We start from the raw sequence: 27,557 nt of genomic DNA, 5'->3' as shown, positions 1-27,557 counted from the left end.
CAAATGTTCTCATGGTGGAAGTGTGGTTTCTGATTTTCACAGAAGCTCCACAGAGGCAGCCACCATAGCAAGTGTCACTCATGTGCAGGGATGACTGCCTGCTGCTCCTCTGTTCTCTCATCATCTGAGGCCAACTGGTCATCTCAAGGGTCCCTTCAGCTCTCCTGCTTTTAGATATCCAGAACCGCTCAAGGATCTCAGTTGTTCTCATGGTAAGGGCTCTGGATGGGTCTTTGACGGTACCTCGGGGGGATTATCTGGCAAACCTTTTCAACGCAGAAAGGAGGACACAGAGACTCAAGGGCTTAGAAGACTTTCCTGAGAGGATATGGCTAATTACAGCTTGAGCTGAGATTAGAGCCAGGGTCTCTTCAGACCCAGTTAAAAGCATCTACATCGTTTGCTGTTCTGCAGACTGAAGATGTGACTAGAGCCACTTTCTCTCATAAGTGTACAAAGCTAGGATGTATGATGGTTGAAACTGTTACAGTCTTCAAGCTACAATAAGAGTAGTAAGAATAAGATAATCTTACCATCTCATAGTTTACATATATTCTGTGTGTTCTGGTTTTAAGAGAATTCAATTTGGTGCTAAGTCAGTTGAGATCACAGTACACACACACACACACACACACACACACACACACACACACACACACACACACACACACGAAAACCTTCATGTTCTGATGTCACTGGTTTCCAGCCCATTTTCCACACCAGCTTCACCTCCCTGGTGAAGGATGTGAAGGATGTGAAGGATGTGAATTATCAAGGATGGATAATTGTAGTCAGGTCTTTATGTGTGTGTGCATACACATAAGAATGCACACGGTTTTACAAACAGTGATTCCCTCTATAAAGGGGTCAACCATGGATACTTGTAGTCAGGATTTTTTTTGTGTTGTGTGTGTGTGTGTGTGCATAATGCATGTGCTTTTACAAACAGTGATCCCTTCCATAACTGGTCAAATGATGGACACTTGTCCTCAGGACTTGGGTGTGCTTTTACAAACAGTGCCAAGCTCCAGAGTGCTATGGTGAAGTAAGAAGAAAGGTAAATGCACATGGCTTGCACCTCTGGCATGAAATGATTCTTGAGGAACACAAATCAATTTGATGGATGTAAAATAATTAGCGGATGTTAAGGACTCACAGGGAGAGTATGGCTGTGGGTCCTAACAGACTGGACAGGCTCCAGGAAGAAAGCCTGGATGGCAGTGGGTACGGAGAAGTCTTTCTGGCAAGAAGATAGCAGAGCAGTGTGTAGAGTAGGGTAAAAAGGGGGCATGCTGGAAGTATGTGTTTCAATTTCTAACCAGATGGCAACATTTATAGCTCTGTGCTGCCAATGTCCATCTTCATCTCTTCCTAGAAGCTTGAGTTTACAGCTTTAGCAGTATCCTCCCCTGAGCATCTTCAGTTTTTATTAAAACAAACAAACAAAGCAGACATGGTTCTAGAAAACCAGCTACCCAGATGGCTAAGGGTCAGAGAGAGTGAAGGACAATTAGAAACAAGACTCTTGGCCTTCACTGTCTCTGACATTATAGTTTTGACTTTTCATTCAAACTAATTATATATATGGCATGTGTTCCTCATTTAATATTAACAGGCCTTTTCTACTCTTATCTGCTTTCTAACTTTTCTCCTCTATCCTGCCCCCTTTTCTCTTTCAGCAGGAAGCTTGCTGGAAAAGTAGTCAAGAAGGAAAGCCATGGTGTGTTTAGTTGATTAGATGTGTGCGTGCTATAACACGGTTTGCACAACCGATCATCTTGGCATGTATATTAATATGTGAACGTGGTGGCACATGCTTCCTGGACTCATAAACTGATTCTGTCAGATCTCTGAAATGACAAGCTTTGCTTAGGACTGATAAAACGGAAGGTGGGCAGGCCTATTGGGAGTTTCTATGAAGCATACATTTTTTAAAAGCAAAGATCAAAACCCCAAAGTCTATGAATAGGGAAATGTAGGAGGAAGTTCTGCCAAATAGACAGAATAAGAAATCGACAACAAGGTGAGACAAATATGATCTGAGGATAAGATGACATGAGACTAGACTCAGTAGGCTTGCCACTTTCCCTCTTCTTTTATAACTAGCAGGTGAGCCAGCTCTAGCTGGCTCAGAGGAGAAAGCCCCAGTGCTATATACCAGGATAGACTGAGATCCTCAACTGATAACTGCACATCAGTGGTCACAAGTCAAGTACAATCCCCTGGAGAAGTGAAGAGATGCCACAAACCTCAAACTCTGGGATGAGTATAGCTACTGATCCTTGACACTTTAAGGCAAAGCTTAGAGGAAAACAATGTCTAGTTGACTACAATGCAAAACTAGAACATGTGCAAATGCTGGCCGAGTGGAACAGCAGCAAAGCTAGAAGGTAACTGCTGGTGTTTGGTGTACATTCCTTTTCATTTTTTTTTTTTTTTTACTAAACACTAACGGTCAAGGAGAGTGTCATTGTTAATGGAGCCATGCAACTCTCCTGTTCTGTTTAAATTGAGCTCGGGCTGCACATGATGTCATTTCTGTCTTCAAGTCATCCTGGAAGAGTCTGGCTTTCATAGATACATCTGAAGCCCCATGCTCCAGATGGGGCATGCACTCCTCAGCCAGAGCAGGGCTGTCAGCATCAGCTGGGGTTTTCACAGTCTGTTGATAACTGCCCATTACTGAAATACTACAGAGAACCAAACTGCAGAGCTAAGGGGAGCTTCCCAAAGGGTGATGGGTAGGTGATAAACCTAAAGGTGACTGGAAGGTTACACAGGGGAAGAGTCAGCATTGCTTTCTCCCCTGACTTTCACTCAGCCCTTCTAACAGCACCTAGCCTATCAATTATGGGCTGGCGTACTGATTTCCACTTAGACCATAGCCAGTGAGCTTTCTTGGATTTATTTGATTTGGTGCATGTGCAGGTTGAAACCCTGTTACCTATGCAAACTCTTCCCCTTTCTATTCCGTCCCTCCTTTTCTGTTTTGAGACATGTCTTATCTAGTCCAGGCTGGCCTCATACCCATGTCTCAGCCTCCTCAGTGCTGGGATTCCAGGTGTACACCACATATGGCTATGAGAAATGTCTGAGTGTACTGTTTCAGGCTTTCTTCTTACCTGTTTGGCAGTTTACCCATTGCTTACTAATTCCCTCCCTCCCCAATCTGTCTCTTAGGACTCTGATGCCCCTTTGTATTGTCCTCATCAAAACCCAGCAAACTGTCACATACCCGGGTAAGTGCTGCAAAGGTACTGCAATGGAAAATCCATCAGAAGGGGGACAAGAACTACCTCCCAGAAGGAGGGGCCTTTCAGCTAAGGCTTAAAGGATGAGAGAGTTTCCTGCACACCTAATAGGGGAAGAGCACAGCAGGCAGGGGGGACCAAATGCATGAAAGCCGCAAGGTAGGAGACAGCTTTGTTGGACTCAAGGAAAGGTAAGACTGATGGGGAATGACCATGGAAAAGTGATGCTGAGGCTGAAGAGCTGTGAAGGCTGGGAAGCATGAAAAACACTTAAGAGTACAATGGGAAGCCACTTGCCGGGGTGCAGCTGTCTATCAGATGGTCTGTGAGAAGGGAATTGAAAAGGAAAGAAAACAGGGCCTCCCAGGAGCTACTTCCTCTTCCTTACTGTGAGCAACTCAAGATTATTCTAGAAACCAGTAGATCAGCCAGGAATTATAGCTCCCACTTTTCCTGTTGTTGGGCATGGCCTTGTGTAGCCTGTTAGGCCCAGTGAGGCATGCAGGGTGTGGTAAATTGAATGTAACTGGCCCCCATCATCTCATACAGTGGCACTATTAGGAGATGTGGCTTTGTTGGAGTGGGTGTGGCCTTGTTTTAGCAAGTGTGTCACTGTGGGGGCAGGCTTTGAGGTTTCCCATGCTCAAGATACCACCCAGTGTTTCAGGGGAATTCCTGTGGCTTGCAAGATGTAAGATTCTCAGCTACTTTGCCAGCATCATGTCTGCCTGTATGCTGCCATGCTCCCACCATGATAATGGATTGAAACTCTGAACTGTAATTGAGCCACCCCAACTAAATGTTTTCCTTTGTAAGAGTTTCTGAGGTCATGGTGTCTCTTCACTGCAGCAGAAATTGGTAATAGGGACTGGGGTATTACTGTGATTGGCCTGACTATGTTTTTATTTGGAGTAATATGGACTTTGGGAGTTTGGGTTAAGAAAGCAGCATAATGCTTTAAGCACTGCTTAGTGGGCCATACTAGTAGGAGCATGGAAGGAGTGGGCCATACTAGTAATGCTGAACTATGGGGGGTCATAAGGTTTCAGAGGAGAAAAATGTTAGTACGTGGCCTAGAGACTGCTTTTGTGATATTCTGGTGAAGAAAGTGGCTTCTTTTTGACCTTGTCCAAAGAGTCTGCCTGAGGCTTTTGGATTAATTAATTCAGTTGGCAGTGGAAATCTCAAAACAGCCTAGTATAGACTCTGTTGTATGGTTATTAGTGTTAACTCTGATAAAGGTTTATAATGAAAATGAGCAAGCTGAGCTAAGAAAAATACTTGAAGAGAAAAAAGAGTACCAGAAAGTGGAATGGAGCTAAACTAAGTTCTATGGTCAAGAGATAAACAGATTAAGAAATGTAAATAAAGGCAGTGGTTGCCTAAAGGCAAAAATCCCACCCAGATGAATTTCCAACTGATGGAAAGGAATTAAAGAAAAGCTTAGAGCCAGGTGTGGTGGTGCACACCTTTAATCCCAGCACTCAGAAGGTAGAGGCTGGTGGATCTCTGAGTTTGAGGCCAGCCTGGTCTACAGAGCAAGTTCAAGGACAACCAAGCTTAGGCAGTGAAAGTAACGATCAAAACCAGAAAGCTGGTCAAGATGTAATTGAATAAGATGCCATGTTCCAGTCCCAGCAAGCAGCAGAACGTAGCAGCTTCAGCCAGGAGGTTCTGGCTTTAGAGTTAAGGATAAAAGAAACAGGTTACAGCATTTGCCCCAAAGACTAAGAAAAGCCACCGAGGCCAGGCATGAGTCAGGGTTGTCCCTGAATGGAGGCCTTGTAGAGAGGCCATTGTGTGAAGCTGTGAAGTTGAACCTGGATTGCCTTGAAGAGCCCAAGATGTTAGAGATGCCAGGGTTGTGGGATGGGTGCAGAGGAGAGCTGCTAACAGGGAGTGAAACCATCCCAAGAGGAAGAAGTGTGTTGTAGTCAAGGAAGCTGAATGGAGTTGGAGATATGAAAGTGTTTTGACATCAGACATGGAGATGCAGATTTTGGAGTTTGCCCAGAGCGTTTTTTGATCTTGCTTTGGTCCAGTATTTCCGTGCTATGACCCCTTCCCTGAGTTTTGGAACAGTCATGTAGATACTGTGCCATTACATGTTGGAAATATGTGATCTGCTTTTTTTATTTTTACAGGTAATTGAGAGATTGCATGAATCTCAGAAAAGACTTTGAACTTGGGACTTTAAAACACTATTGAGACTGTGACAGACTATGGGGACTTTTGAAGTTGTACTAAATACATTTTGCATTATGATATTGTTACCAGCATATGGGGAGGCAGGGAGTGGACTATGGTAGATTGAATGTAATTGGCCCCCATAAGCTCATAAGTGTGGCTTTGGTGGAGTAGGTAAGGCCTTGTTGGAGCAAGGGTATCACTGTGCGGGCAGGCTTTGAGGTTTCCTATGCTCGGGATACCGCCCAGTGTTTCAGTCGCCTTCCTGTGGCCTGCAAGATGTAGGAATCTCAGCTGTCTGCCTGTACACTGCCATGCTCCTTGCTGTGATGATAATGGGCTGAACCTCTGAACTCTAAGCAAGCCACTGCAATTAAAGATCATGGTGTCTCTTCACAGCAATAGATACCCTAACTTAGACACGGGATAAAAGTTATAGTTTCTCAACATAATGGTATTAGTCCTTCTTCCTCTTCCCCTACATGATTTCAATCTAGAAGAAAAGATGCAATGGTGGGGGCAACAGCAAGTCATCCTATACAATAATCCAAGGAAAGATAATGATACTCATAGAAACCCAGCATCAGTATCTGCCTTTTTCTGTGTGTGAAACCAATCAGGTTGGTAGGGATTTTTGTTATTAAGTGGTGGACACTGCATCTAACTGACACATTAGGCAATTTCAAGAGCCTGGCACCATGAATGTGACTAGCCAAAGCTCACCTCATAAGGACCTGGAGGAGGTTCTTTGCAGATGGTACCTTCTTCTTAAACGGAGAGGGTCATCAATTTGAAACAACTGTCACAGGGGCTATGCTTTTTCAGGCAGAGGCAATAAGATTTCTTATGTATGGGCCTTGGGATGGAGTTTGTTGATGGAAGGATAGTATGAAAGGCATTGACAAAATTTTGGTCAAAGTATTTATTCAAATGGGAAATGAAAGCCATTAAAAGAAAAAAGGTTGAGAGATTGAAGACAATCGTTTAGTTAAGCTGAGGTGCTAAAGAACTAACTTGATGGCCAACCCACTCAGCATGGGCTTCCAAGATGGCAACTTCACTGATTCCTTGAGGGGTAAGCACCAGTCCTATTGTGTTCCTCCTAGCTCAAGCATCCAGTTGGAGGCACCAAGGCTGGATGGCTCACCCTGCACTTTACCACCATGGAGGCCCATTGATGACACACATCACCTCCTACTACCTCTCGGTTGCTTCAAATATGATTACTTTCACCTGCACAGTGGCAGGAAGGTAGGTTTTATTTTTTTCAGCCCCATTTTAACTAGTCCTTATTTCATACCATTGCCAAGGAAAAGCATGATTCTCTCCTATCCTAACGCATGGCCGCCCTCCGACCCCTATAGCTTCACTGCTGTTGTCAAGGGCTAAGTCCCTGCAAAAGGAGACCGTGACCTGCACACAGATGGGAAGTTGGTTACAATCAAATCCCCTGAGCAAAGAGTAAGTGGGCAGTAACCACTCTACTGTTTGGGCACATGGCTTCTTACCTCCACCCCTCGGGGATTGTTCTTCTGAGATCGTGTACCCTTTCTTTTCTCCTTGTCTCTCCTGAACAACCCACTCTTACCTTCTCTCTGGCCACTCATCCCTTATTGTCTTTCCTCCTTTCAAAGCTAGAGCCACTATTAACTTTCTTTATTCTCCACCTAGTAACCCCAACTCTAGCATGGCAGGACCTACACAGTTGGGTCAAAGGCCATTGTTCAATGCTGATGAGTTTTGCTAACACAGTACAGGTCAGTGAGAGGTGACCTCTCAGTTTCCCATGGTCCTTTTCTTTCAAGGCCTCTGCTCTTAAGAGTGCTCTTATCCTGGGCCCTTGACTTACCAGTTTATGCTTGGGGATTCATTGCATGGTACTTACTCTGTGCTGCTGCAAAAACTGTTTGTTGGCAACCAAAGTCATGTAAACCGCTTCTGCATTGAGGATCCTGGCTTGTCATCCCTCTCTGTCTTCCTAGCCTAACAGACTAGGTTTGTACTGATGAAAGGGGTGACGGGCATTTTGGCACACTGGATCACTGCACATAATACTTATCTTCAGAATGAATATGTAAATTGCATGTGTGGCTGTCGTGTGTGGGTCCCTGCACCTGGAATGGAATGGAGCGCAGCCCTGTCACGGTGTCACTCAACAGCTTTTACCAAGCCACAGACCATCAGCTGCTGAGCTGCATTGTGCCTCTGTGACATTAACTACAGACACAGAGTGCCACAGAAAAAGTCGACGCCCCTTTTCTGAATAAAACCCCAGGGTAATTACCGTGACTATTGTTCTATTAGAAAGCTCCATTTGTGCTCCTTCATCAATTCAGGATCTAGACATGAAAAATCACTGGTATTAAGTGTTTAAGGCAATTTGCTTTCCAAATGAAGAAAGGACGAAAGTCTACTCCCAAGTCACTCGTGCAGACAGCCAAGGCTCACCTCACCAGGACCCAGAGGAGGGTTTTTGCAGATGGTACCTTCTCCCTAAACAGAGCCCCGGGACATGTTCAAGACCTATTCCCTGCTATCAGCCCCAAGCGGACATACAAGTCTGTGTGGACAGCCTGCAGGTGGACAGTAGCTGCTTGGCTGGTGTGATGTGAACTGAGGTGGATCCACTTAGCCTGGCTGCCCTGTCCTGGGGGCCAGGCACGGTGTTCTGAGGAAAAGCTACAGAAATGTCGCTCACCTTGAGGAGTAAGCTCTCAGGGCAGGGTCCGTGCTCTTCCACATGCCACAGAACATGGATCGGTTATGAGGTGTACCATTCAATGTGGAGAAAAATGGGAGACTTCTGAACTACTTACCCCCACATGAAAACATAAAATGGGCACAAAAGAAAAGGCCAAGCCATAACAAAAAGGAGATGGCCCCCAAGGCTACTTACATTGAGTGAGGATCCCCGTTAAGGCATTTTTAAAATTCTCCTTGGCTTCCTCCATTTCCTGTTCATGGGTGGCTTTTTCATTCATGAGCCTGCGCACGTGGCTATTAGCCGACTGGACCATGGAGTAGAACTGGTTTGCAGAACGCCGATTCACCTCCCCACGTTCTATCCAAGACAGCAGCACGGTTATGGCCTCTGAGAACTTGCTGTCGTCTGGAATGGAAGGTGAAGACAAGAAATAGCCACTTCATCCAGGTTCTCAAAACATGTGAGGTCTCCCCAGGCGGCACTTCTTCTGAAACTGGTAAATTATCTTTCCTTGGAAGACTGCTCTGTCATTCCATAGCTTATCGTTTTTCTCTTCTTCCTCTGGTTCCATGGAACCACCCAGAGCTTCTCATTCAGCTGTCTCTCCATCAGCATGGCTGTACTGGGCATTCTTAGCTATGATTTTCAGCCCCATTCTCATATTGAACTTAGAATATGCTTTCTTAAAATGGACTTTAAAAACTGTTATAGACCTATTTGGCCCTGCCCCTATTCCTTTATCAGAAATACTATATGACAGTACACTGTTTTTGTTATTTAGCCAGATAGCTAAGTAAAGTCAATGCATGGGTGACAGGAAAATTATCTCAAAACTTCTTGCAATACAAGATACTGTCCCCAAAGCAGGCAGGAGAAATGAAACCATTTCTTGTTCTACTGAAATTCCAAAGTAATTTCATTTTCAGTTTAATATAATGGATTTCAATACAATGAAAAAATTGAGTATTTCCTAGTTTTCTACACAAGGGGGTGTGTGCCCTGAGGTGGTCAACCTTTGTTTTGGGTGGCTATTGGAAAGACGGTTTAAATTTGGTTTAAGCCTCAGGTGGGAGCAGGAAGTGGGGAAGGAGGTTGCATCTATAAATAAATGATAAAGCTTATTTCAAAGAAGACAAATAGGCTTGCTTGTTTGGGGATGGCTGTACAGCTTGGAGGTGGAGGAAGGCAGGTGTGAGGGTGATTAAGTTAATTACACCTGGAAGTTGTATGCCAGCCATTACAACATTAATCGATGTGACCACTGCTGAAGGCTCCCAGAGGACTTTCTAAGCGAAATTGAGGGGAGAAAACTTTCATTTGTATGTTTCTGCTTCTAAGCGATGTGATAGGGAAACCACCTTCATTTAAGCAAGGTAGACAGACTCTTTCATTCTCAAAATCAGGGGCAAAACTAGATCTCACTGTCTGGATACTTACCCACTTACTCGTCTATCCAGGCCCTGTTGGTACGGAGGGCTTTCAGGGACCCTTCCTGTATGGTTGACGTTTATAAACATGTCCACACTCCAGGTGGACAGAAGGTGACTTGGAAGAAAGGTTTATTTTTATTTGACATGATTAAAAAGGAATCCAGCGGCTCCTGTGGTAGTCACCCATGCTGGGCTCGGGTTCTGGCAATACAGCTGCCTTTGAGGCCTCCTTGACCCTGTTAGTAACCATTCACCCACATTCATATAAGGAACCCAAACAAACTCATTGGATGAAAAAGAAAAACAAAACAAAAACAAAAACCAACCATTACCTGGTTATTAGTATGTTATTTGTGGAGTGCTTTGTAAATCTTATAGGAAGTGGTTTAAAGTTATCTCAGCCTCTTTTTTAGGAGACCTCCCTAGCCATTTTCTTAGTACTGTTACTTGCCCAGGGACATGGTTGGCGCATAGGGCAGGCCTCCCCTGGCTTGGGATGCGGTGGTGGAGTGCAGTCTGCCTTCTCCAGGCTCCAAGCTGCTATTGCTAATGTAGGACAAGATGTTTCCTTCTGGGCTTAGGATCAAAGCTTCCTGGCATCCCCCCAATCAAACCGGTGCTCACCCTTGAACCGGGGGAGGTAACTGGTGTGGGCACACCCACAGGAAACCTACAGTTTCCTTGCAAATTATGCTTCTTGAGCACAGAGCACCATCTTAATACCCACGCTGACTCAGGCAATTGTGTTGAACTCTGGGGTTTCAGTCTGAGTTCAAGCCAATGTGAACTCCAGCTGCAGTAGGTTCTTATCTCATTTCATGGACCGGAGCAGCTTGTGTAAGATAAAATCCATCATGCAACTTAACATTACACTCAGCCCACGGAGAGGCCCATAATTTAGCGTTATGTTTGTGAGAGGCCCACTGCGACTCTTAAGAGTCAGAATAAATTCTGCTTCCTTCCATACTCTCCTCCTCTCTCCCTGCCAATATATGTTAGGAGAATGGACCTTGGGACAGACAGCAGGAGTAAACCCCATGCTTATAAGAAATCCTTTTTCCCCTTAAAAAGAAAATAACAACAGAAAAGAACACTGACTTCATGTGCTATGCGCTATATTTTACCCTTGCTGTGACTTAAGCTTCCACACAGCACAAAGGGAGAATCCTCAACTTTTTTTTTTTTTAAGCTCATAAGGGAAAGGCAGAAAGGAAGGAGCAGGATTGCCCATCTTGCTCAGTTTCTTCCCTGGGTACATGGGTACTCTTCCATCTCACTCCTGGTTGTTACTCCTTAAGTATAGAAACTTCTTTCAGAAAGCACAAGTCACATGTTTGCTCAGGGTGAAAAGCCTTGTCTTAGTGGCCCTCACTATTTGGACTGACACATGAGTGGATCGTTTAGTTACAAGGAGTGGCAAATGGACAGTTTTCAGATCGAAAGTATCATCGTGAGTGCAAAACAACAGAAAACCCAGTACTGAAAATGTAGGTAGCCAAGAGGCTTTCTCACCTGTTAGCAAGTGTTGGTAGGCAGAATCCAGCTAATTTAAGAGAAATATATAGTTTTGGAAACTCCCAAGTTCATCCAAGTTTGCCTTTGAAACTGGCAGGCTAATAATGATTGATGTGCTAACTTTCACATTAAATTTAAAACATGTTAGTTGAGGCATGCTTAGAAATGCCAGTCAACATTTGTTGCCGTATTAGAAGTGACTTTAGTTTATACTTATTAACGACGACTCAGTCACTCCTGCTGGATGGCTACTGGAGCATATTGAGGACGGTCATTTTCAATTCACAACTGTAAATTCAATTTTGCATTCAGTGGAAAGATCACTGAGAAAGCAGAAAACAATATAAACTAATTTAAACAGGATTTAGATTGCAGCATTATTAAAGCTATTCATGTGGAAGGAAATTAACGCTGCCCATAAAAATCACATCAAAGACGCACTTATAAGACTTCCAAACACTCCTTGTCTATGCTTCGGCATAACTCTGAGCAGAGGGAAGTTCAGAAATTAGAATGCGCACACGTGCTTCCCACAGCACCAAGTGAGGAGTGGCTGTGCTGAGGACGATTGTGGACCATTTGCCCATTCCAGATTACACAGCATGTTCCAAGAAGGGTTCGTACTACATCAGCCTCTGCCTGCGTTACTGGAAATGTGTTTGCCAGTCTCCCTCCCCACTTGCCATTTTCCTTCTAGAGTATCTGTCCCTTTGCCAAGCTCATTCTGATAGGCGCCATGGGCGTGGCCTCTGTGCTTTTGTCCTGGTGACTCTTATATTCTCCATCCCCCAGACAGTTGTTACTCATTCAAGATTCAGCTTATGTCACCTTTATAAAGAAGATGTCTCTGCCACCTGGGAACTGAGTGCCTCTTTGCTGCATTGTTTCCACCATTCACTGTGAACTCCACTGACATAGTCACCCTGTGCAGTGATGGTCACCTACCCTTTGCCTCCAGCTTAAGTGGCTGTTATTATAAAGAAACTTCCCAAACACACTGCAACCCTCTGGTCACTTTCTATTTACAGTCCATATTTTATCTATTCCTCAAAGATATGTAGTGATTCATACTAGGCAAGTCACATATGAGTACAAGGTGGACAGTTCAACAGTTGATAATAAAGATGCTTAATTTTGTGTTAAAGAGGATTTTCACATATGTCATTGTCCACTAAAGGTAAATGTTCTCATGACAGAGAAACAGGCCTCTGAGATCATGAGCACCGGGGAATGAAAGTTGGGAGTGATGTCAGACTCTCAAGGACAAGCAGAAAGTACCGGTGGCAGCCAAATGTCTAAACAGGATTTTCAGTTGATTAAAAAAACATTTTTGAAAGCATGTTTAATTTAATTTTGGAGGGAGGTAATAACAATTTGTTAGCTTTGGAGAGCTAAGTAAGTAATTATAATGCTCCTCTTTTGTCACTCAGTGTCCCCCAACTGAATCCATGCCATCTTGTTTTTTTTTTTTTTTCCATGCTATTTCAGATCTTGTATACTTTCTTCACATTTGCTAAACACCTGCTACAAAGCAGACATTAAAATTGCCAGCAGGGTAATCTGCTCTTCAAAGTCCATAAGTCAAAACACCCTTTGTGAGCTTGTTAAAAATGCAGACTCAGCTTTTCTCACACACATCCCCCACCCCTACCAACCGTGACTGCATTTCACCCCTTACGCTGTATACGCTTGGAAGTCTCAGACACACTGTAAGAAATGATTTGGGGAAAGCCAGGTAAAATGGTTAGAAGCTAAACTCAGTTAAGAGATAACACAAACCTGACATGGAAAGTAGTAACTAAAATTTAAGTGAGTTTTGAAAGGATTTGATGTGATTTTTATGAGCTTTTCGAGTATCTGCCTCTAAATCCCCACTTTCAATAAAAGAATAATTGTCACTGCCAACCAGGAAAGAAAAAGGTTATCTAAGACCTGGAAGTGGCACAGAGATCACAGTGGATCTCTCAGTGAGACACTGGGTGTGGACTAGCCACGCCCCACATCCTTCTTTCCCCTTCACTGGGGTGTGTACTCTGGCTTGTCTGACTAAGCTCATTTACAACTCTGAGCTGGAGAACATAAATCGTGGAAACGAATGATGCAAATAATTCTCCTCTACAACAATGCAAGGGATTTTTTTTTCAGTCAAAGTTGAAATCTTTGTAAAGCAAATTACATGAAGAATTTCCAGCTACCACCACTGCCAGAAATCAGTGTCTATTTCTTTGAGAAGAAACAAAGCAGTGTTGTGGAATATCTTTATATTTTTATCTATTTATTTTTTTGCTGTTCAATCATGGGACTTCTCCTATTATCTTTTTATAGACCCAGCCATAAATAAAGGCACAGCAGCCTACCTAAGTTTCCTACCCCATGCTCACTGTCTTCCTACAGTTCTGAATCTCCCTTAGCACACAAAGGAGAAGAACAGTACCCAATACCCTTGGTGCCTTTCCACCAATCATTAGCCATCTTCGAGGCTGATAGAGATTTACCAAGTGTTACCAGTCTCTGCAATCTGGGGGTTTTAGCTGTGATGACAGCGTCCGCCATTCCTCCAAGAAGGTACACTTTGGGGGTTGTTAAAGAACCCATGGTAGAGAAATCGTGAGCATCTTGCAAATACGAATTGGACATGTTCCAATGATTTTATTTAACTCATTAATTAATGAAGAAGCAGTAAGATGTTAAAACTAGTTCAAAGGAGAATTTGCCCCAGAGAAATATGCATTTTTTTAACTGCTTAACTGTCTGTGCATCAGTTAACCAGAATAGCACTTAAAGGCTACATAAGTGGTTGATGCTCCCCTCTGCCCCAACACACAATCTCCTCAGTTACTCAGTCTTTATAAAATGGGGAAATTAAGAGGGCAATACAAAAGTGTACCGATTATTACCGCTGCACGGCCAAGCAAAATGTTTCTAAATGAAATGGCCTCTCTTGCCTGTATGAAGGTCAGTAACACCCAAAAAGTGCTTCTCCAGAAGGCTCCCCATGCTTCAGATTTTCCTGGCCTGAAGGAAGAGGTCTGGCTGGTAGCTAATGGAATGTCCACTTGGCTCACAGCGTTATCGATTTTTACTTTCATAGAACCTATTAAATATTGACAACCATCTCTTGAATGCCAGCACCATTTCCACTCCTGTCTACTGATGCTGGCCATACTTTATGCAAATATGACCCCAGTCCTTTGAAACTTATGAGCACAATCCCGGGGGACTCAGTTCTTAGTGACACATGAGGGGACCCTAAGGGCACTGGTTGGAGAACTTTGTTGGAAGTTTACGAGAGAGAGAGAGAGAGAGAGAGAGAGAGAGAGAGAGAGAGAGAGAGAGAGAGGGAAGAAAGCACTGGAAAACTTTTAAAATGTTCTCGCCCAAAGAAATCTCCAGTGAATGAAGATATAATGCTTCTTCATGGTCCAATCAATCTCATCCTTGTGCTGCCCAGACCCTGGGCCCCTTCAGGGCTGCTTGGTCTGTGTTAGAAACACTGGAATTCATTATCTCATCTGCCTGGTGCCACTGTTTCCAATAAAGTGTAATTATGGTGCTATTGAGCTCCTTCTTGCTTTCCCAAAGCCATGCCATAAACTTCAGGTCCCTGCTCAGTTACTTCCCAGTCAGTCTTCATTAAGTTGAATTGTCTCACAACAATGTCTATTTAATCAGCAGGGTGCCCACTGATTTTCTGTTTTAGAATTTGTATTAATGAAACTGATGCCAGTGACTCTGTGCCTCAGACTACACAGTCACAACTCAGTGTTTCCTCTGGCTTCAGAAAGCTAAGCAGCCAGTAGATGAGGAAATCTGGCCCCGGAAGGCGCCTGCCCGCTTCTCTCATGCTAGTGGCCTCACTCACTGGTTTGGCTGTCTCTGTAGAGAAAGCCTCTTGCACACTGCTGCTAATAGTACTTATATGTATCACAACCCACTCTTGTAAGTAGCAAGTGCAGGATGATTGGCCATTTTCTCTATTGCCCAAGAAAGCTAGATTCTATGAGGTAGGAGCTGGCATGGTGTTTTGCTCTTCCCCCAGTACCTAGCACCAATATCCAGTGCCAGGTATTTGTAAAACACTAAGCAAATACTTCTTCCTTGACTAGCAGCAGGCGGAACAGGATCACCTCTCTCATTTGCAGCCATGCCTAATAGCCCTAATGGCCAGAACTGCAGTATGGTCACATACTCAAATACTTGGAGAAGAGAGAAAGGAATTAACTTGCTCAACACACCTACTGTGTGCAACAATGTGGAAAGCCTTGCAGGTCATAATAAGACTTGATTGATACAGATTTTGCTGAATGTGAGTGATCTTCAAGATCAAAATCACAAGAATAAACACACACAGCGTAAAAGGGGAGATAAATACCTAATAAACTAAAGATTGCAAGGCTTCTCAGAGGAGAAAAAAAATCAAATCCAATTAGGTATTTTCAGATTGCATTTCCAATCCCTTTCTGACACAGGTTTCTGTACCTTCCGTCTTGACTGCGTTTTATATCTGCACATCAGTGAAATTATGTTCAGGGAAACTGTTTCCTTGGCTCCCCCTGCCTGGTTTTACAGTGTTCTAAGGAGCAGAGAGTGGATTTCCTCTCGGAGGCAGCCAATTTCCTAAGCAATTAAATGCTGTTTATATTCCAAACTCTGTGCTTGGGTTGAAATTGTCAAGCTTGGTATTACCTGACTCTTGCCTAAGATGTATCTGCAGCTAGTTCATTCTACTGTAAGAGCCATCTATTAAAATTTCCAATCTGTTCTCTCCTCAAGGGATCACACAGTACTTGGCAAAGGTACAGCTTCCGAATTCTGCAAATTATACTCATCTATATAAATATACATTTTTGAAATGGCAAGGCTCACAAATTACTCTAGCAAATTGACATGCCAATCTGCTATCCTCCAAAAGTAGAGGCAAATGTCATGTACCTTATACATGCAATTGGCACTTTTGATGTTCGCTTCATAAAAATAACATAATGTAGATGCCAAACCTTCATGAAATTCCTCCATGTAGTACAGAACTAAGGTATGGCCATGATTGAACCCATCTTGAGAGTCTTGCACTCTACTGACTGAGCCTGCTGGGCCTGAAAATAGTCAGGTCACAGAGACCACACGATGGTACCACGAAATTCAATTGACATTAACAAAAAAGGTACTTATTCCAATGAGTATTCCTGGTTATAAGTGATGCTCTTTCTTATTCTGTACTCTCCTAATACTTTTAAGGCTGAATTTGCATTGCATATGCTTCTTATTGAAGGGACAGCCTCTATCTGCTTATTAATGCCTATATTATGGGCCTTCTAGGAGTGCCTCGGCAGGTACCAGGAGAGCCAGTGGACAACGCTCAGTGGCTGGAGAGGGGCAGCTCGGTGGCAACTGTAGCTAATTAGGCGTCTCCAGACCCGACAGGGATGATGGCTGGAAGCACATGCCCTGCTTTGTAGACAAAGCAGAGAATGCCATTTCCAACCTTCCTACAATTGGTGATGGGCAGTTTTTTGTTCATTTTCTGCAGTAAGATCATCCTGCCCATTTAAGATACTGCTGATAATACACGAGGAAGGCTTGAAAACCCTGAGGACCAATCACAGCTCTCCTCTCATCAGACATCTGTGAAACCCTCTCCTACTGTTTACAGGATACAATCAATGCCTACAACAGCCCCGAGTCGTCACCATCTGGTAAAGACACTCTCCAGCCTTACCTTGTGTTAGGAATGCAGTGCCCACATCACATCCTCATGGTTTCCTGCGTATCTTCGTTCTTAGAGCTCCAGGCTCTCGGTGGACTGCCTTAATGAACTTTCTAACTTAGGAGAAATCTTGTTTATCCGGCCAAGTTCAAATTCTGCCTGCTCTGTGAAGACATTAGCTTTGCCCACTATGTCCACAGTTGCTGCCTTGGTTAACATTGAGGACATCTGTTTGCAGTTACCCATTGACTCGTAAACACCTGCTGTGGCAACTGTGACCTGCTATGGTCCTGACATTAACCGGCAACCTCAGGAGCTCTGATCACTACCCACCACTGGCCTATAAAATGCCTAGATGTCGTGCAGCTTGCTCACTTTGGACACTAATAGACTGAAGCACACACAGGGACACACACAAGTGCACCCCACCACCACCACCACCACCACACACACACTAATTTCAAACCTTAGCTCAGTGGGTCTGCTCCTCATCTCTTTGGATCCTTATTGGCTCCACCCTCAAACCCAGGGGAGGCCCCAGCAGAAAGTAAAGAATTCCCCCTCCTTTCTTGTCAATCCTTTGTAGGCCTGAAAATGGCTCCTTCAACTCTATCTCTGAAGAGAGCGGGCCTGCCTACATTTTTCTTTTCTCTTGCTAGCATCCTATGGAAAGCTGTCTGGAAAAAGCTTTCAGTGTCTAGTGGACATGCCACAGAACTCAGCACTAGAAAATGCTGACTCATAGGTGAGGCCTCTGCCCTGGCTCACTAAGCACAGGCTGGGGACCACAGGTTGCTGCTGGGATTGTGGCTGCCTGCCCTTCTGCCCTTCATACAGAGAGTTTCACAGAGTAACAGCTCTTTCCCTAGCAGGATGATGGCACCCAGGGCTCTGCAGATTCCAGCTCCCTCCCACGTGCAAGTAGCCTTCAGGGGACCGGGCACACTGGGATGGGGCATCTGGAGATGGCCTCCTTACTCTTTCATCAAGTAGCAGCTAAGCTAGTAGAGACCTCCCCCGTGGGAGCCCTCCTTACCTTTCAGCTTCTCTGCCAGCAGGGCAGCTTCGTGCTCTGAGTAGTGCATGATGGCGGGTGGCGAGGGCGGCCGCAGCCTGTCTTCCTCCAGCTTGCGTCTATGCCGCTCCTCCCTGGCCCGCATCCTCTGCTTGCATTCCCACTCGTAAAAGTCATCCCTGGCCTGGGCAAAGTCGACGTGAAGGCGGCCAGAATCCTTTTTATCCGTGCTAGACCCTAATCGCATCCGGTAACCTAAAAGCATCGGAAAGCCATGTCACCTCAGCTCAGGGGACACACATTCTGGTCCAGGTTTCCCACAGGCTAGGCAACCATGCATTTGTTTCGTTGGCCTCTGGACAGGAGTGGATACCTTTCCCTCTAGGAGATGGGAAGCAGGAGTCTTTCCAACCAGTTTACCAGGAAACACTGATGTGGAGATAACCCCAGAAGTTTCTCAGAGAGACCCTCACCATGCTGGGGGGGGGGGTCATCCAGCATCACCAACTGAGAACCTACGCCCTGAATTCTGACCATTCCTCCCTCCCTTTGGCTTCTAGGGAGTTCAGAAACAAATTTGGCATTCGTAGGTTTTTCTCTAAACCTCTAAACCTGGTCTTGCTGGCTTTGTTTTTTGTTTTTTGTTTTGTTTTGAGCTTTTGTTCCTTTAATGTACTATAACTCTATTGCTAAACACTCGGAAATTCTTTTTGGAAGGAGGCAGAGTATGAGTAAATAATGAGCGTCTCTGATATTTAAAGGGACCTGCAAGGTAAATTCCAGAACTTTACTCACAGCCTACCGCTTCATTCCCCTAGCAAACACTGCTCGTTCAGTTTTCTCTCAGCCGCTACAGAAGCCACAATTACCCAGGCAATTCCGCAATGCTGTTTTATTTCCACTTATCCCCTGGGGGCATGGAGGAGAGTATTTTACCTTTAATCAACAGGCCCCATAGCACCTCATCCAGCCTGCAGTACCACAAAAAATTGTCCATGCAATCTTTGAAGGCCTCAAGAGGGTTGTGCAAGAGCCCAAAGCTAGGTCAGGGGAAAAAAAAATAAAAAGTGGACCTGGAATAATGGTGGTGGTAGTGGGGTTACTGTGAGCTACCCAACATGGGTAGGTGTGTGAGAGGTCAACACAGGACGGAATGCAGCCAGATAGCCTGACTTCAACTGGGGGTGGGGGGGTGACTGTGAGGTTGCTCTTCAGCTTGAAGTTCTCAGATTTTCACAACATAAATTCACATCTTAGTGGGAGCATGTCTGCCAGGGACTGCTAGAGGAGAAAGCAAAATTAAGCACCTTTGCCATGCAGGGACTTTGTAAATAAGATGCAAGTGGAAAATTCTAGGCTTTGCTGTGCTGTGTGCACCATGCCATGGTACACTTCAACGGGTAACCATAGCATTTGGGGTCAGAGCACAGCTACAAATCCCCGTGGAGGCTGGATTTTCCCCAGCAGGGCACTTGACACTTTTGAGAAGTTACAAATCTGCTACAGATCTCGTCTGTGTTGAACTCTCTTCTAGGTTTCCACAGCATTATCTAAAAACCTAATATAACAATACCCATCAGTCATGCAATTGGTCACCCACATGTGGGCAGAATTAATGCTGAAGCAAAGTGTCTTGGTGGTGGGCTGCAGAGAGTTACAGCAGCAGGCCAGGTACTGGCCGGCTCTCGCAGTTGGTTGAACAACTTCCCCTGCTTGTAGCCAGAGAATCACTTGCTACATTTCTGGTCCTCTCTCTCCTCGGAACATCATCATTACAGCCTTAAAAGGCACTGATGAGGCTGAGGCTAAACTTAGCCTGGCCCTCAAATGTGAAAGTGGTCCTAAAATTAGGCATTCCAGCTGGGTTTGGGTTTGCAGGAGATGACACAGAGGAGGGGCAACCTGCTCTCCTTCCTGTGCTCACCCCCAGTTAGCTGTGCTTTCAGAATTCCTCAGCTCTTCTGCAGCTGAGGCTACCCTAGTCGAGGTGGAGACCTCTCTGCACCCGGCAGGGGAGGCTCCAGGTGGGACCTCTAAGTTTAAGTCTCCACCTCTCCGTGTGTGTATGTTTGGCCCTGTTCATCTTTGTTAGTGTCTTCAAGTTGAATTGTGTTAGTTCTGAGAAGCACCATTCACCTACCTCTTCTTCAATACCTGAGATGAAGTTACAGTCTTAGGGACCAGTCATAGTTTAATTGAATGTAGTGACCAAAACCCAGATTTCCAGGCAGGCACTGATGGTGAAGAAGCATCCATCTATCTCTACCCGGGCCAGGGTTGTTTGGTTAAAAACAATCCCACACCCAGTGGTTCCCACACTGCACTTCATATTCATGAGATTGACTCCATCTAAAAGCAAGGGCTGGTAAACTGGCTATTCTGCAGTGGAAGGAGACAGAAAGTCTGCGCCCTCCTCTCCAGGATTCCCAAGGGTCTAACGATGGGTGTGCACTACAAAACACCTTTATTATTCTTTATTATTCTGGGTCTGCCTTTCATTTCCAGTGTGGGATGGTCAGACTTAATTTTTCACTTTGTCTGCTTACTTCCAGTAAGGGTTTTAATATTCTTTGGATCCCCGTCTAGGGCAAGAAAGTCTCTGAGGTGTTGAAATAGCCTCAGCACTTCTGGAGTTTACACAGAAGGCTACGGCGGTGGAGGCTGGCTGAAGACTTTAGGAAACCTGGTGGTGGTGGTCACCTGTTTTATTTGACTCTTGCATCCCAGGTTACCTTTGCTCAGAATTAGGTAGTTGGCTTGCAGAGTGATGCACCGCACAAATGTCACAGGAGTATGAGCAAAGGGCAGTGAGTGGAATCTAAAAAATAAACACTTCTAAAGTCACATGTCAATATTAGCCTCCCTATCTTTTGATTTGACTGAGGTTTTGTGCATTGACTCTACTTACTTGTCCAAATAAATATCCACACAGTGGAAGGCAGCACTAGGCTTCCTTCTAACATTCTTAAAACTCTCCTAAAACCTGGCCCTAAGGATAAGGATGGTAGAGCAGGTGCCAAACTAAAGCAAGTGCGCGATGACAGTGGACCTATCACAGACTCAGGAACAAATGCCCTGTAAGGAGGGGATCTTGCTTCAGTATCCCTGGGGTGAAGATTGTAAAAACACTTTTAAAAAATGAAATTATTCTGAGAGAGTACTTTACTCCCCCAGAGGATTACATCCAGTAATAATAATGGTCCTGGGTACTGAAAATATTGCTTTTCATCTAATATGCACTTGAGAACATTAATTAGAAACTCTGTGGAATTCCTCAAGACTGGATGGTAGCAAATCCTGCCTGTGGAGAGGCACGGGGCTTAACAAGAGCACATGGCAGCCAAGCTAAAAGGCGAATACCTCCTTCCCCTGCCCCAAACTATTAGGACTTACAGTGCATTAAGCAAAAGGGAATGAGCTCATATTAACATCACAAAATAGGACAAAATGCCTAGCAAACCCCTTTTGTAAAGCGAAGTACCAGAAAGATAAATGGCTTTATCAACCATGAATTCCTCTGCAAAGCGAATGTGACAAAAATTCTTCTTGCTCTTTCTGATGGCTGTAATATCTCCGCACTGCTCAAAGACCTCTTGAATAATTTCTTCAGTAGCGTTTTCCGGTAATCCTCCGACAAACACAGTCTTACACCCTGGAGGTCGTTCTCTTGTGGAAGGAGGTGGAAGATCTAATATCACAATGAAACACAGAGTTTTGTCTTTTATTGATTGGCTTTTTACTACGTTCACTGGGCAAAAGTTAGGCTTGCAGAGTTCTCTCCAGACTGAGGCACAGTCAGTTTTTACCCCAATTTATATTCCCCACTCCCACGCCATCCTTCCCCTTGGTTGTCATATTTCCTGATCTCCTCCCCTCACCCTTCCAACCTGTATTTCCCATGCCCACTTCCACAGAGTGCCTATGCTTGTCCGAGGAAAAGATAACACACGTTACCATAATGTCATTTCTCTTTCATAACACAGATACCCAGAAAAATTTAAAAAAAAAATTAAAAAGGAGGGGAGAAAGCTTCACAAAGCACAAAACATGATGAAATGACAACATGATGAAAAACCCTGGCTTGTTACCGCTTTGTCTTCTGGCCAGACAAAGAGGCGGCATCACAGAAAGAGGAAAACACAGCCCATGAGAGCATGTGACAATACTTACCTGGCTGCAAAATGCTGAGTCTGAATAAAACCTCTGTTATTATTCACATTTAAATGAGCACACTATTAAAGTCTGAGGAGGCCGTATGAAAAGATAAAGTGTATGCTGTCACAACATTTTGCCTAGTTTATATGTAGATTACTAAGGCAATCTCCTCAAAAGTCCACTTCCAATAGGCAACGCTGATTAATATGAATTAAAAACTCTAGCTATTTAAGCCTATAAACTTAGTATCCGAGGCTAAATTTAATCAAATATATAGGTCGTTTAAGTGAGTGTGATTTGGCCCCAAAATTCTGAGCTGTAAATTCCTCCCTTAGCCCCTCACCTTTTGCCCAAATTGCCCACTGCCAGATTAATTCAAATTTCTACCAACAAAACACATTAGACTTTTTCTCCCTTTTGTGAAGGGCTAGACAGGGTGATAGATTTCACATGATGCGTTCCAGAAATTCCTAGTTCACTGCACAAAGAAAAGATTCCTAAAGTTCTACATAAACTCTCAGGGGCTGGACAGATGCATGAACACACCCTTGTGGTCATTTCCTAACATAGAGGTGAAGGCCTTGGGGAGAACAAACATTTCACATCTGAAAATGAACACAACACTATTTCAAAGGACAAAGCCCACACTTCTCGCTTCTACTTACTTGGATTTTGGGGGAACAGAGTACAGCTCTTGCAGTGGATTATTTCTTTGACAACAGCCACTTCTGTTGGGGGTGGGGGTGGTACCAGCCCCAGGCCTGGTATCATCGGGTTAATGGGGGTGATTCCAGTCATCATATTGAGGCCTGGATCAAAGCCCGGCACACAGATGGAGTCTGCAAAGAACACAAGACAACACTTTGGCTAGCGATTTTTCACTCTGTTTGTGTCTCTGTCCTGCACAGATTAGTCTGACTTTACATTTTCTCTTTTTCAAGGGTTCTTCTTGGCATATGATGGAGCATTACAGAAAGCTATTCTAGAAAGGTGAAGGGCGGGAAAGAGGAAAATGAAGAACCTACAATTATACAAAAAAGGGAATTATAGTACTTAAAATATTAGCGCAGCAGAACAGAACACAGCATAATAAAGTGTGAAACCATGTGCCATGAAGCTCTGCTGTTACTGGGAATGCAATTTTCTGTTCCTTAATGTTAGGGTATTGTTTACACTGTCTTATGATTTAGGATATGAAAAGAGTATTAGCACGGAAGTGCCCTACGAATCTAATTGTCAGCCTAGTTTTATCAAAAGTGCCTTCTTGCCCAAGTGACCTACATTTGGGAAGGTTCAATTTATATGTGCATGCTTCATAACGATCACTTGGGTCCCACCTAACCCATTTCTCCTAGGAGAAGGGGCCTGACACGAAAGAGTGATTATAATTGCTATGACTGGGTTAGAGGCATGCAGGTATAAAATTAGCTATATATATTTCTGAATTTCTATTATATAATCACATTTACTTCCTTTTATTCTATCAATAAACATTTGGCCCATCGTTCTGAAGATTTTATGCCCTGTATCAAAAACAACTACAAAACTAAACAGAGCCAAGGAGGATAGATTTCCCATATAAAATGCTGAATTGATTTCTGAGTGTGACAATGAAGCAAATAATGTCAAAGGTGATATACAAGGATTTTAAAAGGATAATAAGTGTTGCCAAGGACATAGAGAAAAGAGAGCCCTTGTATAAATAAATGTAGCCGTTATGGAAATCGGTACAAATAGAACTATCATGGGCCTAGTGATCCCACCGGTAGGTATATATATCCAAAAGGAATGAATTAAGAGACATCTACACCCCCATGTGCACTGCAGCATGGGTCACAATAGCCAGGATGGGAAGTCAACCCAGATGTGTGAGGAGGATTAAGTAACTGTGGTGTGTGAACAGTGAAGTACTAGCCAGCAATAAAAAGGACTCCTGGCATTATGGATGCCCTCTAAGAGCAATAAGCCAGGATTACAAATACAACCAAGTGCCTTATCACAAAATCTAAAAAAAAAAATAAAATAAAATTTAATTAATAGAAGGATACAGTAGAAGGGTGTTTGTCATTCTACTGGGTGGGGCTGGGTAGGAGGTTGGTCAAAAGATAAGATAATTAGAGCTGGATGGCAGGTTCTGGAGATCTGCTGTCCATGTTAATGACTATGGTTTCTAATAAGAAACATTGTGGCAAATGGAGGTAGATACTGAAGGTTCTTACCATCCATGAACATGACAACTATATGAGGAGATCCATGGGTAGTTAAATGGAACCACTTCTCCATGTGTACATACATTCTAACACTTTAAAGCATCATTCTACATGTGACAGTGACAAATAGATCTGATACATCTATCACTAAAAAATAAAGTAAGCCATTTCTAACCACAGGGATATTTGCAAAACTAGGTACAAAGGAGATGCCTCTCTTGGGGATTTTTCTCTTTGTAGAAAACAATTCTCTCTCTAGTAAAATAAAGTTGCTAAGCAGACATCACACCAAGAGAGGATATGATGACTGTTTACCACACTGCAAGGAAGAAACTAAACTACTCCTTCATCATCTGTGTTTCCCTGTCTCTTAGGTATTTGCCCTTTGACCTGCATGAGCCCCTCTCCTGTTGAGTTCTCATGGACATAGGAACCTTGGCCCTGTATATGGCTTTATTCTTTGCTTAGCTTGCTGAGCCATTAGATAAACCTAACAACAAAAGCAATGATGCAGTTTATATAGAAACTTGAAGATGTGGAAGGCCAGTCTTTTCCTTTCAGGGAAAAGACACAGGAGTCCTCTAACTACTGTGGACATGTGGGACCTCTCCCTGGGTGGAACAGTTTAAGCAATGTAGCCCTGATCTGTAACTTCAGTCTACTAGCCTGGCTGAAGTCAGATGGTTTTATTTTGGGTGTGTGGCATGTGTGTTGCATTCCAACTACAATGGCATTCCAGTATTCCACAATTCTGTGACAACAGGGGTCAGAACAGTGATACTGAGAAGACAAAGAGGTTTAGAAATGGACAAGGATGAGACCCAAACTGGTGATTCATAAATTCATCATAAGGTTTCACTGTGTCATGATGCCTCATAGGCAAAGAAATGGACATTTAAAGCATTTACATCATTAAGCAGACAAATGACAGAGCTGGAGCAAGGGCCCAGGTCTGGCTCCATATTTAAGAATGTATGAAGGTTTCAATGTTCTAATTTAAAGTGACTCAACTTGATTCATTGCTATATTACTTACTCTTCTATAACTGCTAAAACACAATGACCAAAAGCAACTTGGGGAAAAAAAGGGTTTAGTTCATCTTTTAGCTTACAGTGCATAATCAAGGAAAGTCAGTACAAGAACTCAAAGCAGAAATCTGGAGGCAGGAACTGATGTAGAGACCATGGAGGAATGATGCTTAGTGGCTTGCTCCTCTTTCAAATGATGCTACACATTCAGTAATGGCCTCTCCTGGCTTCACATGGTACACAGCCTCAGCTGCTCTTCATGACCCCTCCATGCCTTCAAAAGCGTACCACTTGGGAAACTCTTACACATTACCGAGCTTGGCTACCAGCACACGGCACAATTATCTAATATAGGATACTACATCTAAAAATGTACCCATAAAATTAACACACACACACACACACACACACACACACACACACACACACACACACACACACAGTCTTCTGCTGACATAGGTGACAATCCTAAAGAAGTTCCAGGGCACAAAGGCTATCAACGTTACAGCCCCTGAAACACTTGCTTCCATAGGTGAGCACATTAGCCACAAACACCAGGGGTGGGAATGCTGGCTTGCTTGTGCTCTTTGTTTAATCTCATCCCATACATCTGTTTTTCTCCTGGCCTGGCCTTCACTATTGTTTGCCAACACGGGATGATTTAAGGCTGGAGCTGCTCAGGACTGCAAACCCTGAAACTGGAGCCCTGTGCATTATAATAAACAGATGTTTCTCACAAATGAGATGGGAGCCTGGTGCTGGAGGTTGCCTTTAGTTCGAACAGAACAGACGCCTGTCTGCTTTCTATCTCGAGGCCAAATAGATAAATACTAAGCAATGGAGACAAAAGACAGTATATTCCTGAGCAGAATGTTTAGTATGGAACAGGGGTTGCTTCGCCTTTTCTGAGGCATCAGTAAGCAGGAAGAGACTATGAGGTTTAATGAAATCTGCACGGTGATTGCAGGGGCTTAGAAAGGAATTAACACAAGCTATGCTGGACCTCAAAGGGTCCAGGATTCAGTGTGGGAGTGGGAAAGGAGGAAAGGATTAGTTTTTCTTTTTTTTAAAAAGGAAACACTTTTTTAATAACAGTTGCATAAACAGAAATTATTTCTCAAATGCCATAAAAACATATTATGTACTACTCATTAAACTGAAGAAGTAGAAGCTCTAAAAGTCTAATACAACACTCAGCAGCCACAGGTACAGGCAATGCAAACGCTGAGCCCCAGGTCCCTGGCCTGGCAGGTGAGAGCTTTGGACAAGGAGCTACCATCTCTACCCTAGGGAAAGAGGAAGCCAGCTCACACTGCAGCGTGGAAGGGTCCCTTCAAGGATGTAACAGCACTAACTTTAAGAAACACTGCTTATAGATGAACCAAGGTTTATTTCCACCATGGTACTTTCTTGTTCCTCCCTGTGACCCTGGCTCCAAAGACATGGATGGCAGGAAGCAGAAACTTAGCAGTGTTTCTTGTTTCAGTTGGAAGGATGAATGACTGAAACAGACATCTGGCTTTTGGGTTCATATCAGGGTCCGGGATTTTACTCCTGAGAGGAGCTTGTATATTTTTAGTATTGGGGACTGAACCAAGGGCCTTGCACATGCCAGGCAAGCACTCTATCACCGGGCTCTGCCTTCAGCCTTCTTTCCCCCTTTTAGTTTGCGACTCACTAAGTTGCCCAGGCTAGCCTTGAACTCATTTTGTGGCTCTCAAACATGTTGCAGCTTCCAAAGCTAGTGGCACAGACTGGACAAGATGGACATTTCAGAGTGTGGTTCAGAGAATTTACAGTAGGGTTTTAGTGGGATGACAGCTGAACTAATTAGCTCCATCCATTCATTCAGCGTTTCTTGAGCATTTCTACTACTACTACTGCAATGTACCAAGGATAACTATAAATTCTTCATCCCGGAAAATAACAGGACTTGATGGGCCCCAAGCCCAGAGAAAAGGATGACTACAGGAGCCAAATGGAAGAGTTATCCCAGAAAGGAACTGCCAGCAGGAAGTCTCATAAGTATGAGGAATTCCAAGTAACGTCCCCAGCTCTACCATGAGGTGCACGGGCCAGATGACCACGGTACACTGAGAAAGCTCCAAGGCATCTTGCAGACCAGAAGGGGGAGTGCCATGCAAGCTGGTGAGTGTCTCGTGCTTCTGGCTGGAGTGGCAGTCCCTTCCATGCCAGATGTCTATCTGCCAGCTGGATCCCATTGCTGTGTGAGTACCACCGTCCTTCTCTTCTCTTTGCAGGGTTTCCTCCAGTAGTGCCTTGATCTTGCTCTGTCGTTTCTAGTAGACACCTCAGGAAAGAGGGTCCTGTTGTACGTGAGAATTTATCCTCATTGGG

The 27,557-nt window shown here is 44.0% G+C and overlaps 1 protein-coding gene across 6 annotated transcripts in view; it reads right to left on the bottom strand.

The window, feature by feature from the left end:
* The window catches only part of Enox1 (ecto-NOX disulfide-thiol exchanger 1), a 259,391-nt gene that overhangs the window by 115,687 nt on the left and 116,147 nt on the right, over positions 1 to 27,557 (bottom strand). For all 6 annotated transcript variants that reach the window (XM_035452283.1, XM_035452285.1, XM_035452286.1 and 3 more), the window contains 4 exons: positions 22,627 to 22,800; positions 21,288 to 21,494; positions 17,828 to 18,061; positions 8,335 to 8,547 (listed from right to left, as the gene is read on the bottom strand). In XM_035452283.1, the coding sequence (XP_035308174.1) occupies positions 8,335 to 8,547; positions 17,828 to 18,061; positions 21,288 to 21,494; positions 22,627 to 22,800 (828 nt within the window). The remainder of the gene's footprint in view (positions 1 to 8,334; positions 8,548 to 17,827; positions 18,062 to 21,287; positions 21,495 to 22,626; positions 22,801 to 27,557) is intronic.

Source organism: Cricetulus griseus, assembly GCF_003668045.3.
Source record: "Cricetulus griseus strain 17A/GY chromosome 1 unlocalized genomic scaffold, alternate assembly CriGri-PICRH-1.0 chr1_1, whole genome shotgun sequence".
NCBI classification, from domain to species: Eukaryota; Metazoa; Chordata; class Mammalia; order Rodentia; family Cricetidae; genus Cricetulus; species Cricetulus griseus.
Note: the sequence above shows the minus strand (reverse complement) of the source record. Positions and strands in the feature narration are given on the sequence as shown.